The 17,644-nt window shown below is 61.7% G+C and overlaps 2 protein-coding genes across 7 annotated transcripts; one reads left to right on the top strand and one right to left on the bottom strand.

Annotated features, from left to right (window-relative positions):
- Nucleotides 1-167: 167 nt before the first annotated feature.
- LOC112962957 (RNA-binding protein 4B-like) lies at nucleotides 168-5,035 on the top strand. Of its 3 annotated transcripts, XM_026059561.1 has the most exons (3): nucleotides 168-624; nucleotides 3,180-3,878; nucleotides 4,359-5,035. In XM_026059561.1, exons 1-2 carry the CDS (start codon nucleotides 213-215, stop codon nucleotides 3,869-3,871), a joined length of 1,104 nt encoding a protein of 367 aa, XP_025915346.1. In that variant the 5' UTR covers nucleotides 168-212; the 3' UTR covers nucleotides 3,872-3,878; nucleotides 4,359-5,035. The 3 variants fall into 3 exon arrangements, 2 of the variants coding, with proteins under 2 accessions (XP_025915346.1, XP_025915347.1); XM_026059562.1 differs by lacking the exon at nucleotides 3,180-3,878; XR_003252468.1 differs by lacking the exon at nucleotides 4,359-5,035 and having other exon boundaries at nucleotides 169-702; nucleotides 3,180-3,267.
- Nucleotides 5,036-6,384: 1,349 nt separating this feature from the next.
- Nucleotides 6,385-17,638, bottom strand: LOC112962955 (RNA-binding protein 14-like). Of its 4 annotated transcripts, none has more exons than XM_026059556.1 (3): nucleotides 17,205-17,638; nucleotides 10,188-11,826; nucleotides 6,385-9,033 (listed from the first exon to the last, which is right to left on the bottom strand). In XM_026059556.1, exons 1-3 carry the CDS (start codon nucleotides 17,548-17,550, stop codon nucleotides 8,826-8,828), a joined length of 2,193 nt encoding a protein of 730 aa, XP_025915341.1. In that variant the 5' UTR covers nucleotides 17,551-17,638; the 3' UTR covers nucleotides 6,385-8,825. The 4 variants fall into 4 exon arrangements, with proteins under 4 accessions (XP_025915341.1, XP_025915342.1, XP_025915344.1 ...); XM_026059557.1 differs by lacking the exon at nucleotides 17,205-17,638 and adding an exon at nucleotides 14,567-17,176; XM_026059559.1 differs by lacking the exon at nucleotides 10,188-11,826 and having other exon boundaries at nucleotides 8,824-9,033.
- Nucleotides 17,639-17,644: the final 6 nt, after the last annotated feature.

Below are 17,644 nucleotides of genomic sequence, written 5' to 3'. Positions count from 1 at the left end.
CGGCCCGGCCCAGCCCCCTGTTAGTCGCAATAGAGGCCCCGCGGGGCGGATGGGGCCCTTCCTCGGCCCCCGGGGCTGCTTGAGGTGTCCGGGGCCTGGCGTGGGGCCCGGCGGTGCCGGGGAAGGGGCTCTGCCCGGGGACGGGAGCCACCGCGGCGCGTCCTGGTGTCCCCGTGACCGATTCTCTCTTCCCCGGCGCAGGCTTGGCCGAGATGGTGAAGCTGTTCATCGGGAACCTGCCGCGGGAGGCGACGGAGCAGGAGATCCGCTCGCTCTTCGAGCAGTACGGCAAGGTGCTGGAGTGCGACATCATCAAGAACTACGGCTTCGTGCACATCGAGGACAAGACGGCGGCCGARGACGCCATCCGCAACCTGCACCACCACAAGCTGCACGGCGTCTGCATCAACGTGGAGGCCAGCAAGAACAAGAGCAAGGCCTCCACCAAGCTGCACGTGGGCAACATCAGCCCCACCTGCACCAACCTGGAGCTGCGGGCCAAGTTCGAGGAGTACGGCCCCGTCATCGAGTGCGACATCGTCAAGGACTATGCCTTTGTGCACATGGAGCGGGCGGAGGACGCGGTGGAGGCCATCCGYGGCCTGGACAACACCGAGTTCCAAGGTGAAACRTGAACCGGGGCCGCTGCRGCCTTYGCYAGGAGTAGGTAGCGCCAGGCTGTGCCCCGAGGAAGCAGGTCAGGTAGGAGAGCAGGGTGCCGAGGCCGTCTCTGAGCGTGGGGAGGGGCTGCTCGAGGTGGGAGCTCTGGCTCCAGCGTAGCTCTCGCCTGCTGCCTGTGCTAGCTGCACCCTGCAGTAGGGAGCTCCCTGAGCACGCCTGTGGCGTGGCCCAATCCACTGCGCGTTGCCTCCTCCAGGGCCTTGTGCCGTCACCTGCCCCTCGGGCAGCTGCATTCGGATCCCTCTGGGATCTGCTCAGCCCCTACCCAGGCAGCGAGGGGCTGCCCCTCCCCAGAAGGCAGGGAGACGAGGAAACCCGGGCCCTGGGGCTACCCACAGCGTTGCCGAGCTCCGCAGCTCCCGGCAGTCGTGTGCCCGCCGAGCTAGCGCAGACCGTCCCGGAGACATCCCAGGGGGAGACAGCAGGCAGGCGCAGAGGGGTGCGGGCGATGGGTCGCCGGAGCAGTGCCCTCGGCCTGGTCCTGGCCACTGCTCCGGTCCGTGGGGCTGGTCCAGCTAAGGGCAGCTTGGCGGGGGGGGGGGGTTGCGGGGCCCCTCGGGGTTCTGGAGCCAGAAGCTGGAGGTGTTTGTGGCTTTTTCTCCTTCCCCAGTCGCACGCGTGGCGAGGTTCAGTTCCTGGCCTCGTCCTGCTGGAGGGAGAGAGGGTAATAGCAGAAAAAAGTCACTTTTCCTGAGTTTCCTGCACCAAACAAGCAGCCACGTGGATTCAGAGACAACCTCTACCTGTCCTTAGGTGCCCCACCTCTCTTCCGGCTGGGATCAAACACTGGCCACGTAAAAAATTGGCTTGCACTTCCCATGCCGTCTGTAACAGCCTGGTCCCGTGAGGCTTCTCTGCACGCAGAGATGCCCGAGCCGCGCGGATGGTGGTCCGCTGCCCGTGGCCAAAGCTGGCTTCAGTGGCCGGAGAGGGGTGCAGGCGCGGGAGGGAGGCAGGATGGGAGCCGCGGTGGGGAGGGGTGTCGCTCCGAAACAGCGCTCCAGCTCCGGGGGAAGGAGTTACGCCCCCAGCTCCTAGGTAAGAGCAAGGCTGTCAGCGCCAAGAGCCGGGACCTGAAATCCGCTGGTCAAACGCAAGCGCTTTCCCTGGAAACATGCAGGGGAAATAGTTCCCTTGGGCTTTGTGGCACAGCCAGGACCCCGGGGTCTGGACGGAGCTGCGGGGGCTTCCTCCTCCTCCTGGCCTCGAGCCAGGTCCGCGCGCTCCCCTGCTGCGAACGGGTTTCAGAGGAAAATCCGGGCGGATGCACTTTGGGCCGCCAGCCCGGGGGTGTCTCGGGGAGCGCAAGGAGCAGGGCGCTTCCCTGCGCGCGGCAGGGCAGGGCTTCCCCAGGTCTGGGGTCTCCGGGAAGCGCAGCGTGGCCTTCCCTCCGCGGCCGAGCGCGGATGCCGAGCCGTGACAGCTCCGGCCTTAGCGATCCCGTTAGGAAGAGCCTCGAAAGCAGCGGCGTAAGCGCCCTGTAGCCGGGGAAGCCGTGCGGAGCCGGCACGCGCTTGTCTGCTTCTGCCCCTCCAAGCTGGACTCGCGTGAGCGAAGCAGAACCCCAAGAGAAGCTGTGTCCGTGTAGCTCCTTGTCCTGCTTCCCTCCCGGAGCAGAGCTGCCGTAAACGGCTGCCTGCCAGGGCTCCCCTGGCCCCTCCTCAGCTCCTGCAGCCCCGGCTCTGCTCCGGGACCTTCCTCACAGCCTGCTCTCCCTCTTCTTCCCCCCCATTGCTGTCCGCATCCCTGCGGAGCCCGGCTGCCCTTCCCCGCGTCCGCGTGGCCCTGACCCGGCACCGCTATCTGGGGCCGTGGTGAGAGGCGGCTGCGCTCCCTGGGGAGCTGGGAGGCTCCCGCGCGGCGGCGCAGCTGGCGGCTCTTCCCTCTAAACCCTTCCGCTTCCCCGGCTCGTGGCCAGGCTCTCCCCATCGAGGTCTGGCGTGGGAAGCCCCGGGAAGTTGCCATCGGTGTCTGAGCGAGGCAGATGAGCCCGGCTGGTCCCATGACCCCTGCGGGAAGCGGAACGGGCTGGTTTTATTCACTCCCTTCCCAAGAACCTTTTTCAGACGCTGTTTCCCAGGCCGGCACGTATCCAGGGGCAGAGCTCGGCTTCACGCCGGCTCCGGGTCCAGCTCCGCGTCCCCTTGCAGGTTGCGAGCGGCGCAGGGCGTCCGATTGCGCTGCCTGGCTGCAAACGCGGGCGGTATCCAGAGCCTCCGTCCCTCGCGGGCTGTCCGGGGCCGCCCGGCTCTGCCGGAGTGCGGGAGCCGCTGGCGCAGGTTTGGGCCCGGAGGCTGAGCGGGCGCGCGGCGGCGAGCCGGGGGCCGCTCGGGCCCTGGCAGCGCCGCGCAGAGGAGCGGCACAGGGCGGCCGCCAGTCGGGCTGCCCTGGCCCCCGCAGGGGTGGCAGCTTCGGCTCTCGCTCGTCTGTGCTTCTCTTGCCTTCCCTTTGTGGCCTCGGTTAATTATAGCAACCCTTCTTGCGTCTGTTTCTTAAAGGCAAGCGGATGCGCGTGCAGTTGTCCACGAGTCGGCTCAGGACCGCGCCCGGGATGGGAGACAAGAGCGGCTGCTACCGGTGCGGGAAGGAAGGGCACTGGTCTAAAGAGTGTCCGGTAGATCGCCCGGGGCAAGTGGCTGACTTTACCGAGGCCTATAATGAGCAGTACGGAGCGGTGCGCACTCCCTACCCCGCGGGCTATGGGGAGACCATGTATTACGATGACGGGTATGGCGGAATGGTCGACTACTACAAGCGCTACCGCGTGAGGTCCTATGCGACGGCCTCTGCATACGACGCCTATGCAGAGCAGACCATGGCCCAGTACTCGCAGTACGCGCAGTACTCCCAAGTGCAGTCCACGGCCATGGCCGCCACCACAGCCATGGCCAGTCGCATCCCCACCACCCTAGACCCGTACGATAGAGCTCTGCTGCCGACCCCGGGAGCGGCAGCCGCCGTGGCCGCCGCCGCCACCGCGGCCGCGGCGGCCGCCTCCTCCACCTATTACACCCGGGATAGAAGCCCCCTGCGCCGCACGGCAGCCGCGGCCACCACCGTCGGAGAGGCGTACACTTACGATCGTAGTCAGCTGTCGCCGGTCTCGTCGGTCGCTCGGGCCTCCCTCTACGACATGCAGCGGTTCGGGCGCGACGCATATGCGGACAGGGCGCGGTACTCTGCCTTTTGAGTCGGAGGTGAGAGCGTGCTCAGGTGCAGTTCGCGGGCGCTTGTCCGTTTTCCTGGGGCCGGTGCGTTGCAACAGGCTCTGTGCGCGGGGCTGTGTGGGGCTCTGTGGCGATGAGCGCCGGGAGCAAGCGCCCTACGCGCGCTAAGCCCGGATACGCTGGTCGAGCATCTAAGCCGTGACTCCTGCTCGGAGCCAAGACGAAGGTAAAGGCCCCAACCTAGGACGGGCCCCTTCCGAGGCCGGGAGCGGGTGTTGACCGCAGACGCCGGGTGCTGAGTTCACGAACACCGGGGAGTTTCCACGCTCTCCGCCGGGCGAGCGGGCGCCTCGCTCACGCGGCGGCGGCGCTCCTTGCTTTCAGGAAGCCGGGCGGACTCCTGGGGGGGCTCGCGCCCTCCGCGCGCGGGAACCCGGGGCACGGCCCGCGCTCTTGCAGGGCAGACGCTCGTCTCCAGGCCTCTGAACCGACTGTGCTTTTCTCTTTCAGGTAAGATTATTTGCGGCTGGACGTCGGGTTCCTGTTGCACGTGAAATCCATATCACGCGCGTCAAACTGTGCCGGGCTTCAAAGCAAACCTATTGCAGCTAATGAATTTGTTCCTAATGGACACTTCAGCTTCTTCATAGTCTAGCGAGGAGTAACTTAACTTCCCCCCCTTTTTTATTTTTTTATATTTTTTCAGGAATTGCTTTGAATTAGTTTTGTGGCCTGTGTTTCTCTGGCAGCAGCCCTTCCCTCACCCGACCACCCTTCTTCCTTGCTGCTTCCTAGCCCCAGGCCGCCCCTAGCTGGTCTAGGCTCAGGTTTTGCGCTAGCGTAGCCACAGTACGAGCTTCGCTTCTCTGCTTCCCCTTTGGAGTCGCGCTTGGAGCTGCTCTCTTCCTCCGCAGTTTGCTCTGTAGCTTCCCCTTCTTTTATTTTATTTTTTTTAAAGAACGTGTTTATTTTTTAAAGGGTGAATAATCAGTCTTAACTTTTTAATACTAAATAATGTAGCTTACTTGATACCGCTAAGCACTGCTCCCTTGTGCCCGGCCTGCGTCGCACCATCCGCGCGGAAAAGATGACATTATGTTCGGAACGTAACCTGTGATTCTCCTCTCTGAAGCTGAGCGTCGCTTGAGCGCTCTTTCCAGTAAAATAAACTCTCAAACAGCTACGAATTGGTGTCTGTGTGGGTGACGGGGGGGTGTTTTCACGCTTCGCGCCCCAATTCCCGTTAAAATGAGCCGCTTCTCCGTCCAGGGAGGGGAAGCCCGTGGCTGGGGGCTGTGGAGGGGATGAGGTGCTTTTGGCCTACGCCGGCCGCGCGGGCCCCGAGCGGGCAGCCCTGTATCCCCACCGCTCCCAAAACACTCAGCTGCTCCAAATAAAGCCTGGGGAGGGAGCCTCTTAAATCGCCTCTCTTTTAGTGCTTCACTGGCTACAAAGGCGGTTTCTCATTTCTAGTGTTTTGAAGCAAACCGTGATCTTTGGTGTAGCCTCTCTCAGCAGATAACTACCTCTTTTTGCCAGTATCTCAACTATTTTTTTGTATTTCTTAGGCCATGGCTGTGGCCAGCAGGGCCTCAGCATTTCTTGTGCTTTATCTTAAAATATTTCCTTTGGTGACAGCTTGGTCTCTGGGCGCTTCTCGTCCTTGCTCGGTCGAGAGGATACGTCTCTTCCAAGTTTGGAAAACGAGGGGAAGGAACAGGCTCTCTCCCCTTCCCCGGTCCTGCCAGGTGCTGAGCTCGTTACACCACGCTAGTTAATGATTCTCCAGCTGTGGTGATACAGCAGGCGCACAGCGCTGCAGGTCCGACTCCCCGCTCCAAACAGGGCCGCGAATCCAGGTTGTTCCGAGTCGTCTCACAACCCTCTAGGTGGCATCTCTGCATTTTTAATCTAATAACTCTTTGCCAGAACAGATTCCTCCAAAAAAAAAAGACACTAACAGTCCTCGCAGTTACTGCCGTAACCCCGCTGCGAGTTTGGCACTAGCAAACTAGCGACGTCCGGGAGGCGGACGTCGAACAAGAGCAGCCAACGCATAAGCGCTCGGATCGCTTCAGGACGCCCCTGAAATAGCGGGAGACGTTTCTTTCCTGCAGGACAGGCCGGGGACTGAGCGACTCACCGAGAGACCTCCGCGCGCGCGAAGCGTCCCATCGCGGCTCCCGCCGGAAGAAACATGAACCGCCGCCGCCGGGATTTCCGCGAGGGGCCCGGCAGCCCTGGCTGAAGGCAGAGCTGCTCCCACAGCGTATCCGGCTCCCCTCACCGTCAGCTCAGGCGAACGGGAGACGAAGGGAGAGGGCACCCCGCGACGGGAACGGCGCCGGGTCTTACCCGGAGCAGGACATGAACGTGGCCACGTGGCAGCTGGACAGGGCTATTTAACAGATCCGCGTTTACCGTAAACCTAGAGGCCTCCAAGGAGAAAACAGCCCAAACATTACAAAATCCTTTTCTTTAAAAGGAAACGAGCTACTGAATTCCCCAGCTCAAAGAGCAGATAACACAGCGGGCAAAACATTTTAGAAACTTTAATAATTGTTCCAGTAGTGAAAAAACACAAGTCGGCCTAAGAGATACAAGTCAGCCATGCATTACTAGTTAAATGTACAGAAGGATCATTAATGTTTATCCAGTTACTACTATGCTGATTAAGTTTCATTTAGTGAGCTACTTAGATTAAAAAAAAAAAAAAAAGAAAATCTTGGCCTGATAGAAAAGCAATTGAATGCCATATTTGAACAAAAGCGTTCTTGGATTCGAAACAAAGGAACACACAGTAATCTTTATCTTGTGGTTCGTTATACATTCAGCTTTTCTTCTCCAAACCAGTTGCTGTAACAGAGAAGTTGTACTGGGAATAGGTTATCTGAGATGCATCGTTAATAGAGCATTTGAGATACCACCTAACGAGCCTGACAAGCCGCGAGCAGCAAGCACAGCTCCAGGAGGACGTTCGGGCCCGGGCTGGTAATCGTTACACCGCTCCTGCGCTTACCGCAGCAGCGCTCCGGGAAACGGGGCTGCTTACTCCGAGTCCGATCTTTTCTTCGGCGGAAACCGTTTCGGTGCTTCTAACCGTTCGCTTGTCCGCGCTCATCCTGCACGAGCGGCGCAGCAGCGGGTCTACTGCAAACAAGCTGGTTAACGAGCCAAACGGCTATAGAACGGTTTACACCAACAGCTAACGACGACAGAGCGCGAGACGAGGGTGGCGTGCGCTCGGCTGACCGGGAAGCCAGGGGATCCGCGTGACTCGACCGTACAAAAATAGGTATTTCTAGAGAAAGGTGAGGTAGCTCCTGCGCCCGTCACTTAGGAACAGAACCCGTCCGACGCAGCAGCCGCGGCCCGGGCAGGGCACGAGGGGCCGCGTTGGGCCGCAAGGGGCTGAAGCGGATCCGGACACGGACCGCGCGGGGAGGAGAGAGGCAGCACCCTTAGCTCCGTGCACACAGCGTCCCAGTGCCGGGACTGCCCCGAAACGCCGGCCGGGCGAAAGCAGCTCTTACACCACCCACGAGCGGCGCAGCACAGCACAGCATGCGCCCGCCAGGCCCGTCCCCGCGGCCAGCGGGGCTCCCCCTGCGCCTGGCTCCCTCCCTCCCGCTGCGCCGAGCCCCCCGCTCCTCTGCTTCTGCGCCACCGAGCCTTTCCCTCCGGACAAGCTCCTTGCAGAGATTCGTCTCCCCCCGCCGCCAGCGTCACGCTCTGCACTGGTCTAATTTAGGCCGTCAGCGATTCGGGGCAAGACTAGGAACTCCGACGCGCCAGGGTAGAGACCAAACGGCTGCGGGAGCTGCCCGCTCCGCCGCGGGCGTGCGGCGAGAGGGAAGGGGGGCGAGGGGGCTGCTGCTCCGCTCCCTTCCGACCGACAGCAAGACAAGACCGTGCGTCCCAGCTCCCCTTCCCCCCGCTGCGTCACCATCCGAGAGGCGGCTGCGCGGATGCGCACAGATCGTCTTTCCCTTTGGTTCGCCTCTAGCGTGAGGGCGAAGGTGCTAAGAGAACACGGGACAGTATCCCTGAAACTGCTAAGAGAACGTGGGGGTATCCCTGAAACCGGTAGGCTGGGGGGGAAACAAAACAAAAAACACTGGACAACCGTTTCTAAACTGTAAATAGCCCAGCATTTTATTTACAGTCATACAAAATCTCACTCGTTTCCGAGGCATCAATTCTAATATCACGCCTAGAGCAAACTTAACACTGGTGTAAAAAGAAAAAGGGACTCTCACGTTATATAAAAGAGCAGTTGCTCTTCCGTTCAGTGACAGCAATCGCTCGCGTTATAAAAACAGTACTGAGCAATCATTGCGGTGACAGTCGCGTTTACCAGGGATCCTGCCACGGAGCAGTTCTGCCTTGCTGGCAGAGCCCGAAGACAAAGCGAGAGGAGTCGCGAGCGGAAAACGGTTCCACGGATGCTATGGCATTCTGAGCGCTACGGAAGCGGGAAGGAACCCAGAGGCAGGGGCTTCGCCTTTGGGAAGCGAACTGCGCAGCCAGCTTCAGTGCTCCTGGGGTCGGAGCACTGAAGTTTTTGAAACCGTGAATTCGGATCATTCTAAAAACTCAACAAAAAAAAAAAAAAAGAAAAAAAGGAAAAAGGAAAACAGAACGAGGCAGCTAAAAATAACCGGCCCCTGCCCCACGCGGAAGAAAGGCCAGGAGAACGCTAATTGCGCTGGACGCAACAGCGAGTCCCCGGGACTCCTCGCACTCTCGCCTAGAATGAACGTTGAGATCTTTAGCCAAATGACACGGAGGAACGAGAGCCAAACGAACGGCTGCGTTGACACCTGAGATAGCACGGGAAGGGGAGCAACGTGTGATTCAGAGAACCGAAAGAGAAAGCGAGCCTAAGAAAGACGCAATTGGCTTTATGCTAAGAAAGTATGTCCCAACTGGGAATGTTTAACCATTGCCCGCACCTGGGAAAGAGCCGACCCCCCGCTACAGGCGGCGCTGGTAACTAGAATGCATCCGCGCCGTATGCATATAATCGCCATAGCCGCCCGAGTAGCGGGCGTAATCGGAATGTGCTTCTGGAAGACGGCGATAATCCATCGGGGACTTTGTCGGCGAACGACGGTACGCGAGCGGCGAGTCTGCTAAACGACGGTAATCTGAGAGGTCAGATAAACGGCGATCAGAATTGTACCTGGTCGAGAAAAGAGACATTTCATGAATAAAACGAAGGGGTTAGGAGAACAGCCTCATGCCCCGGCCGGGGAAGGCGCGTACACCGGGGAGATCCCTCGGAAGGCGAGATCAGCGTCCTGCCATCCGGGCAGGAGGGCGCCCAGAATCCTGAAACGGGCGGCGGGGAGACAGCTCATCAGCGCCCGTCTCGCCGCAGCAGCGCGCGGCTTGATCACATCTGCTCAGAGCAGCTCAAGCCGTTGCCTGGTCTCAGGCAGGCGAGTTCTGCTGTTTTTAAGCCTCCCTCGGTGGCCGCAGGAAGCGCTCGTTGCGTGAACAAAGCCAATTTCCCCCCAATTCTTGGACAACCAAGCAGCGTGCGGGAAAGCAAGCTCCCAGCAGGCCTGCGGTTTTCCGGGAACGCCACAGCCCATTTACGGGGCGAGGGGAGAACGGGGCTGTCGGAGCGCGGGGATCAGGATTCTGGGCACTGCGTCGCTAGGCCTCCGCGTCACATCCAGCGCGGGGCGGCAGCAGCGGTCGCGCCTGGCCCCCCCGCGAGCGCACGCCTACGGCTCTGCCCCACCACCGGCACCGCTGACCGTTGCGTCCTTCGCCGTCTCAGCGGAAACGCCAACATCAAAAGAGACGCAGCAGCCGAACCCCCCCCTTCCCTCCCGGAACGCGGGGCCGAGGGAATGTTTCCAGCCCCCCCCAGACAGCCCGCCCCAAGCCTCTCGCGCACGGCTGTCAGAAGGAAGCCCCGCACGCATCCAGCGCAACCTGCGGATCTGGGAAAAAAAAAGGGGGGGGGGTGATCCCAGCCCCGTGCTCGCTCCCTCCCCCAGACGGACGCACCGTCATGCTTTTGCACGGAAGCGGAGGGCTGGGGGTTACGCGAGGGTCTGCGGCCGACGGGAGCGGCAGGCCACTCTGTCAACTCACTGGCGTATTACGTGAGTAACGCCCGCGCTCCCCCCCGCAGCGCTCCAGAGCGACACGAGTTTAGTGTGTTAGCAGGACACGTTCCACTCTGCTGCGAACCGGAACCGAGTTTATATCGAGGCGGAGACCTGCACCGCGTCCAGAGCCTCGAGTCCCCTCGACAGCGCGTCGGGATCCTCGGCTAAGAGGCGCTATGTGCACGTTACCATCCCTGGCCTAGTTCCATACCTTTTAGCCAGAGCAGTAGATTTTTTGTAAGGATCGTCATAGCCAGCGCTCCGGGGCGGGGAGAGGCGGGTGCGCTCGTACGGCGGGGCGACAGCGGCGGCGGCAGTCTGAGAGATTCCCAAATAGGAGGCCGCCTGTTGCCCCAGCTGGCTTGGCCCGTCGTACGCGGTGCCTGGCTGAGCTCGGTAGGCGGCTGCCAAGGAAGCGGAGGAGGGCTGCTGCGCTGCGTACGACGCTGCCATCGAGTTCGAGGCCTGCGCTCTGTAGGCCGCGGCAAGCGGGGCGGAGGCCTGCGCTTTGTAGGAGGCCGCCGCAGCCTGGTTGTTGTAGGAGGCGGCCAGCGAGGAGGCGGCCTGGGCGCCGTAGGTGGCGGAGAGGGCGGCCGCGGACTGGGTGCCGTAAGAGCCAGGCAGATTGGCCGCGGGCTGGGCGCCGTAGGAGGCCGAGTGGCCGGCTGCGGGCTGGGCGCCGTAGGAGGCCGAGAGCGCGGCCGCGGGCTGGGCGCCGTAGGAGGCCGAGTGGCCGGCCATGGGCTGGCCGCCGTAGGAGGCCGCGTGGCCCGCCACGGCCTGGGCTCCGTAGGAGGCGGCGTGCGCGGCCACGGGCTGGGCTCCGTAGGAGGCCGAGAGCGCGGCTCCGGGCTGGGCTCCGTAGGAGGCCGCGTGGCCTTCTACGGGCTGGGCGCCGTAGGAGGCCGCGTGGCCCGCCGTGGCCTGGGCGCCGTAGGAGGCCACGTGCGTGGCCACGGACTGGGCACCGTAGGAGGCCGCAGGGCCCGCGGCAGGCTGGGCTCCGTAAGCAGCGGCGTGCGCGGCCGAGGCCTGGGCTCCGTAGGAGGCCGAGTAGCCGGTGGCGGCCTGGGCGCTGTAGGAGGAGGCCAGGGCTGCGGACTGGACTCCGTAGCCGGAGAGCTGGGAAGCTGCCGGCTGGGCGTTGTAGGAGGCCGCGGCCTGGGCGCCGTAGGAGGCGAGCGAGTTGGCCGCGGGCTGCGCGCCGGACGCTCCCAGGGAGACGGACGACTGGGCTCGGTAGGCGTTCCCCAGCGAGGCGGAGGGCTGGGCGCGGTAGGAGGCCGCCTGGCCGGTGGTCGGCTGCGGGCGGTAAGCCATGCCGAGGGAGGCCGAGGGCTGCGCGCGGTAGGCGGCTCCCAGGGAGGCGGAGGGCTGCGCGCGGTAGGCGGCTGGCTGCGCCGTCATGGGGAGCGTCACCGTCGAGTAGGCGGCCCGCGAGGGCGATCGCCGGAGCGGGCTCCTGTCCCTCCCGAAGTAGGAGGGGGAGGCGGGCCTCGCCTGGGCGTCGAAGGAGTCGTATTTGTTGGCGCTGTTGCCGCCGAAGCGCTGCTGGTAATCGTACAGCGAGGAGGTGGCATATCCCGCGGCGGCCGAGGGGAAGGTCGAGTCCGCAGCCCTCCGCTGGTCAAAACCGTCTATCTTGGGCTGGAATTTCTCCCTATACTCCAGACCTATCCTCTTGTTCTTGTCAACAATGATGCCTGCCTGGATAGTCTGGGCTGCTCCCTTTTTCTGAACGTTAGTAGAGAGTTCCACATTGACTCTTCTTCCTTTCACTTCCTTTCCATTAAGATTTTCGATGGCAACTTTTGCATCTGCTTCGTTCTCCATGTGAACAAATGCATAGTCTGATAAAGCAGCAGACAGAGGGTTATCAGTGGGGAAGAAAACAACATTTTATTACAGGATCGAACACTTACTTAACGAGGCGCGCATCTCAGCTACTGCTTAAATGCAGCCCAGGCGCACGGTCCGCCAAGCCGCAGCCCGTCTAAGGGACTGAGGCAGCAGGCCGCGCAGCTCCGCAAAGGTCCCGCCGGCTTCACAGCCTAACGAGAACAGGAGAGAGAAACAAGCACTGCTGTCTAAACAGGCTCCTTTTGTGTCGTACCTGCCCTGTCCCGCTGCTAGGAAAAACCCAGATCCTCACAGCTCCCCAGATCTAGGTCACGCGGGGCAGTTTAAGCGCAACGATCACTGCGCTTACACCTGAAATTTCAGATAATAGTGGTGTCGACAGCCGAGACTCTCGCCAGTTGCTTGGCGAAGCTTTACGCTCCCCGCTTGTTTGGGAAGGCTGCACAACGCCTCGCACAGACACCGCGCAATGAACCCTTCTGCCAGCATCACGACACCGGCATGCCGAGGCCAGCGCTTGTCCGCAGGCATGGGGCACTCCGGGGCCCTGCAGAGCTGCGTGCCAGCTAAGGGCTGGCACCAGAAACCTCCGCACTCACCCCTTAATAGGGCCCAAGCTCAAGCAGAGCAACCTACAGCGCCTCGGCTCGTTTAATTTACGTGAGCAAAACGAGTGTTTTCTTATAACCCAAGCTAACTAATGCCTTGAAGCCACTGCACGTTCTCCCAGTTTGCTGTTGGAAAAGCAGGAATCACCAGGAATTTCAAGAATGAAGCGCTATTCCCAATGCAATTCACGCCCCCACCTATCGTTTCCACACTGTCCGTAAGCTCCCAGGAATCTCCCGTCAACTCATGCACTAGAAGCACTAACATCCCAATTAAGAGGAATGATGATAAACAGGAACACAAATATCTACTATTTTTGCTAAAATGCTAATTATGCCACAGTGGCATGAGTTCAAATTAACCCATGAGCTAACGCTGCTTTCCTTTCAGGGGGGCAAAAAAGCTTCTCCGCTTCTCCCTGGCACACGGATCTTACGGAGAAGGCCGTAGCGGTCAGAGCCAGGATGGGAAAGGGCAGCCAATCCCTGCCCGACCAGCCAACGCTCCGCGCCATCTTCTCACGCGCTGAGCTTGGAGTTGAGGATCGGCTCAGAGCACCGTCCCCAAGGTGGGCCGGTCTCGTGCCGCCTTTCAAGCCGGTCCCTGGGTGGCTCGTCCGAGCCGGCCCTTCAGCACAGGGGACGCGGGGAACTAACAACTGCCCAGCCGGCAGCAAGGCCTCGCGAGCCCCGCTCCTGCCCTCCCGCCTGGAAGCCAGAGCAGAGCGAGTCGCATACAGCTGCTGTCCTGGAGAGACACCGGCTGTTTTGTACCAAAAGGGGTGGAAAAAGCCAGCGGCTCCTCCAACGGCGGCAACTTCGGCCGGGCGCCACGGCTGGTGGGACCTGCCCCCCGCCCAGACCCGCACACGGGAGCCTCCTCCAGCCCAGCGGCCTTGGGGACTGTCCCGAGCGCGGCCGCGTCCGGAGCGCTGCCGCCTCCTGAGGACACTCTTGCCATGCCACCGCGGCCCTTGGGGCACGCAGGGCCGGGCCGGGCCACGCTCTCCGTGCTGGGAGACGGCTCCGGCCTCCTCCGTCGCAAACGGGCCTCTGTGAGCAAATGACAAGGCACAACGAAACGCGGAGAGTTTGGACCGCAGAGGAAAGGATCCTAGCGAAACCTCGCTGACACACAGCAGCCCTCTGCACGCTTGCACGGACCTTTGGGACAAAGGTATCTGCTCAAAAATCTGAGCTCTGGGAAAGGAAAACTGGCCACGCTCCTTGCTAACCTAACTGGGGAACAGGAATGCTCACTCAGCACCAAAACACACGGATTTGCCACGTCTCTCAAGCAGGCAGAAGCAACCGAGCGTCCCGTGGAGGTACCAGCTTAAAGGGGGCACTGAAGCAAATGAAGCAACGTGCCACCGCAGTTAAGGAACGGCCAGCTCACGCTTAGCGCCCTGCGCCTCCTTCCTTGAGCCCCAGCGGGCCACGAGGCAGGCGCTTCCCTAGGACGCCAGTGCCCGGGGGCGTCGCGCAACCGGTGCCTCGAGCAGGTCTCGGACACACGCGCGACGCCGGCTCCTGCGGCCCACACGACGCATGGGATTCGTCAGCCGCGCAGCAAAAAGAGCGGAGGAGACGCTCTCCCAGCTCGGCTGGAGGGCAGGGGCCTCGGAGGGAAGGGCAACGCCAGCAGAAGAGCGGCCCCACGCGCAGCGGCACGCTGTCGCACTCAGCACCGGGGACCGGAGATCGTGTCGCCCGGGCAAAGGGCTCTACGACTCCAAGGGGTTCGCCCTGGGCCACTGTAGGAAGTTCCGCTCATTTTTGTCGAGTCGGAAAAGTGGAAGCCACGTCTGAGAGCTACAGAAGTGGAAGCTGGGCACAGCTGTGGTCGGAGGGGCTGCTGGGGTCTGCAGAGCTCTTTCAAAGCACTCGCGCTGGGAAGGAACGGAGGCTGAGGACCGAGAGGAATTCAATTATACCTGTCCAGAGGCCAAAAAAAAAAAAAAACAAAAAAAAACCAAACAAACAAAACTGGCTGCAAGGAGCTGAGCAAACAAGCAGTGCAGTAAAGGGAATCATTAACAAGGCATCGAAGCAGAGAAACATCAAAAAGCGAGTCAGAAAAGACAGGAGAGAAAAGAGTTAGAAACAGGAAAGCTCCAACCCAGAAGTCCGCTGCTCTCCTGCGCTAGGCTCTGCCGCTGGATCTGCTCCCGGGATCTGGGGTGAGAAGCAGGTTACGTCTCACAGCGCAGGACGCCAGGGCGAACCTGTGAGGCCTGCATTCGTGCCCCGGGGAACGATACCAAGGCGTAGTCTTCCCCTAGAGCCACTGCAGCTGATTAATTGAGCTGGCGCCGTTAACGACAGTGGCACATGAGGTAGGAGGAGGCTGCGGCTGGAGGGAGGCTTGACCCACGCCCGCGTCAGAGCTCAGGGCTGCCCGTGGCGCTTATGGAAATGCAGGGCCTTGTAGGCGCGCGGGGAACAAGCTCCAGGCCCGCTCCGCAGTTACGCATCCTACGGGAGAGCGGTTCCCTCTGCCGTGACGAGGAGGAATGGGCAAGGGGACAGTCGAGCGGACACCGCTGCCCACAGGAGCCCTGTGGCGCTCAACAGCTTCCTGCGGGTCCTGGCTTTATCCCAGAGTCGCGTCACGACGGGTCCAGGAGATCAGAAGGTGGCGCAGGGCATAACGGGCGTTTTTGCTCTGGGGCAAGACAGGCGCCTAATTCCAGCGCCTCCCGCAGTGGCGGACTCACGCTGCCAGGACAAGCGCACGACCCCAGGCCGCATCCCCAAACTCGGTTAGAAGAGCAGCGACACCTCTTGCGGTATCTCTTCGTCCGTGCGCAGTTACCGGGGCTCACGTACCAGAGGCCGCAGTGATCAACACTGGCACAAACGAGTGTACCCACTGACAGCTAGCTTAAGTCTACAGCCAGAAGGTCCTTTGCCTTACACCACTCCCACTTATAGCTTTTCTGGGGCTTTTCCGAGTTTTGTTTCAGCTTGCAATACCTGGGTTCTAGGGCTGAGCAAGAGACACAGAAAATTTCAGGCAACGCATTCACAAAATTTCAGCACACTCAGATGTATCATTCGCTAAATAACGCGGCCAGTGCTAGAACTGGGTGAATACCATAATAACGTCTCAAGTTCCAGCTAAAGTGTCATAAATTTGAATGTTACTGCACCTACTGCTGCTGGTTTTGCCCCCCTTCCTCTCCACGCCAAGATCCCGTCCCTCTCCCTGGCTCCTTTCAACATTTCACAGCAGACTAAAGAGCCGGAGAGAGCACGCTTGCCGCCGAAGACGCCGCCGCGTAGGTGCTACGCTAATCGATAGCCCCGCAGCTGCTACGGTTCTTGAAAAGCTCCTGCCCTTACGTCCACATATCTTGTGCTGGCAGCTTAACAGGGACTCCTTCCCCATCTGGCCCAAACCCCACCTGCTCTGCCCGGCTCCTAGCAGCTCGGTGCCTCTTCCCGCTACAGCCTTTAAGCGGCCGCTGCCCCTCCGTCCCCCTTTGGAGGCTGTCAGGGATCCCACAAACCAAACACAGACTGAAGCAACGCTAGAGGCACCACTTAGGTGCCGTTTCTTAACGGTAATGGACTCCACGGGGAAAGTCTGCTCCTGGTGGGGCAGGATGGATCGGAAAGGAGCCTTTGAGACTAACCTGGGACGAGAGAGCAGAGGTAACAAAATCATCTACCCACAAGGAGTTTGGAGCTGACAGAGACGTCCACCCGCATAAGAAACCCGTACCTCAAGGGGCTGCCACACCTCGCATCTCCAGTTAGGGAGAGGCTCTGTGCCACGGGGAACGACACAGAGGCGGCAGCTATTCCGCATCAAGGTTAGGGGAACAGAGAGCTATCCCAGCACGGAGCAGTTCGTGCCGATAACTCTGTACTCCCTAACTAAACCGTGCTGACAAGGTCCTCGATGCAGATCAGAGAGACCCCTTAGGAACTTTTCCAGCACATGTAAGAGTTTTACAAGCGCTTCAAAACTGCCGCTCCAGCGGACGGGGGGGCGGCTGGCTGTGAAGCGGTCTCCACTGCCATGCTCGTGCTAGAGCGGACATGGAGGGGCACGGGACCCCGGCAGGGCCGCAGGAGGCAGTCGCGGCAGGGCGAAGGGGAGGCACCGCGCATCAGAAAGAGGGGGCAAACTACGGGAGGACGCAGAGCTCCAAGCAGCACGCGTGGGCAGTGGGTTATCCCTGTCCGAACCGGATCGGGGCTGGCGGGATGACGATGAGACCTGCGGCCTAATAGCAAAAGCTGGAGAGAACGCATCGCCGGTTAGACAGGGGGGTGGGAGGTGGTGGGTTTGAGCGGGGCAGACGGCAGGCACCAGCTTCGGGGCCTAGGAGAGGGAGCAGCGCCGGGACCCACGGTCCTAGGCAGTGCGCGGGGGCGCCGCCGGATCAGACAGGAAGGGAAGGCACAAACATCCCCTTCCAGCTAGACGGAAAACGGGTCATCCCGAGCCCAAATCGGGGGACAGAACGGCTCCGAGGACGGAAGTTCGCAACCAACCGGCCGGGGCCATGGCGGGAAGCACCTAAGGGACGGAGAGAGGCACGGGGCACCCGGCGAGGGCTCTGGGGACGAACCCCCCCCGCTTGGGGGGCGGTTGTTAAAGGTAGCAAGGGGGGCGCGAGCCCCCGCCCGCACCGCGGCGAGGCTGCAGAGGACGATACGGCGGGAGAGGAGGGCGGGGGGGAGGCAAACACGCTGCGTTAAAGGGCGGGGGAGAGCGGCCCGGGCCGTGGCGGCGGGTCGGGTACCTTTGACCACGTCGCACTCGACGACGGTGCCGTACTGCTGGAAGAGCGAGCGGAGCTCGCCGCTGGTGCAGGCGGCCGAGACGTTGCCGACGAAGATCTTGCACGTGTTGGTGGGCCGAGGCCGGGAGGGCTCGACCACGATGCGGCGGCCGTGCAGCTGGTGGCCGTTGAGCTGGGTGATGGCGCGGGCGGCCGCCGCCTCATCCCGCAGGTGCACGAAGGCGAACTGCTTCATGAGGGCGACACCGAGCACGGGCCCGGCGACGCCGGCGAACAACTCGCTCAGCTCCTCCGCCGTGGCCTCCTCGGGCACGTTGCCCACGAAGAGCTTTATGCCGGGACGCATGGCGGCGAGCGGGAACGCGGCACCGCGGCGCCCTCACAAAATGGCGACGGCACCGCCTCAGCGCGGAGGGGAGCGGCGGCCGCGCACTGCGCCT

The sequence above is a fragment of the Apteryx rowi genome, unplaced genomic scaffold (genome assembly GCF_003343035.1).
Source record: "Apteryx rowi isolate R43461 unplaced genomic scaffold, aptRow1 scaffold_1590, whole genome shotgun sequence".
Classification (NCBI taxonomy): domain Eukaryota; kingdom Metazoa; phylum Chordata; class Aves; order Apterygiformes; family Apterygidae; genus Apteryx; species Apteryx rowi.
The sequence above is the reverse complement of the archived record's forward strand: the minus strand, read 5'-3'. Positions and strand labels throughout refer to the sequence as shown.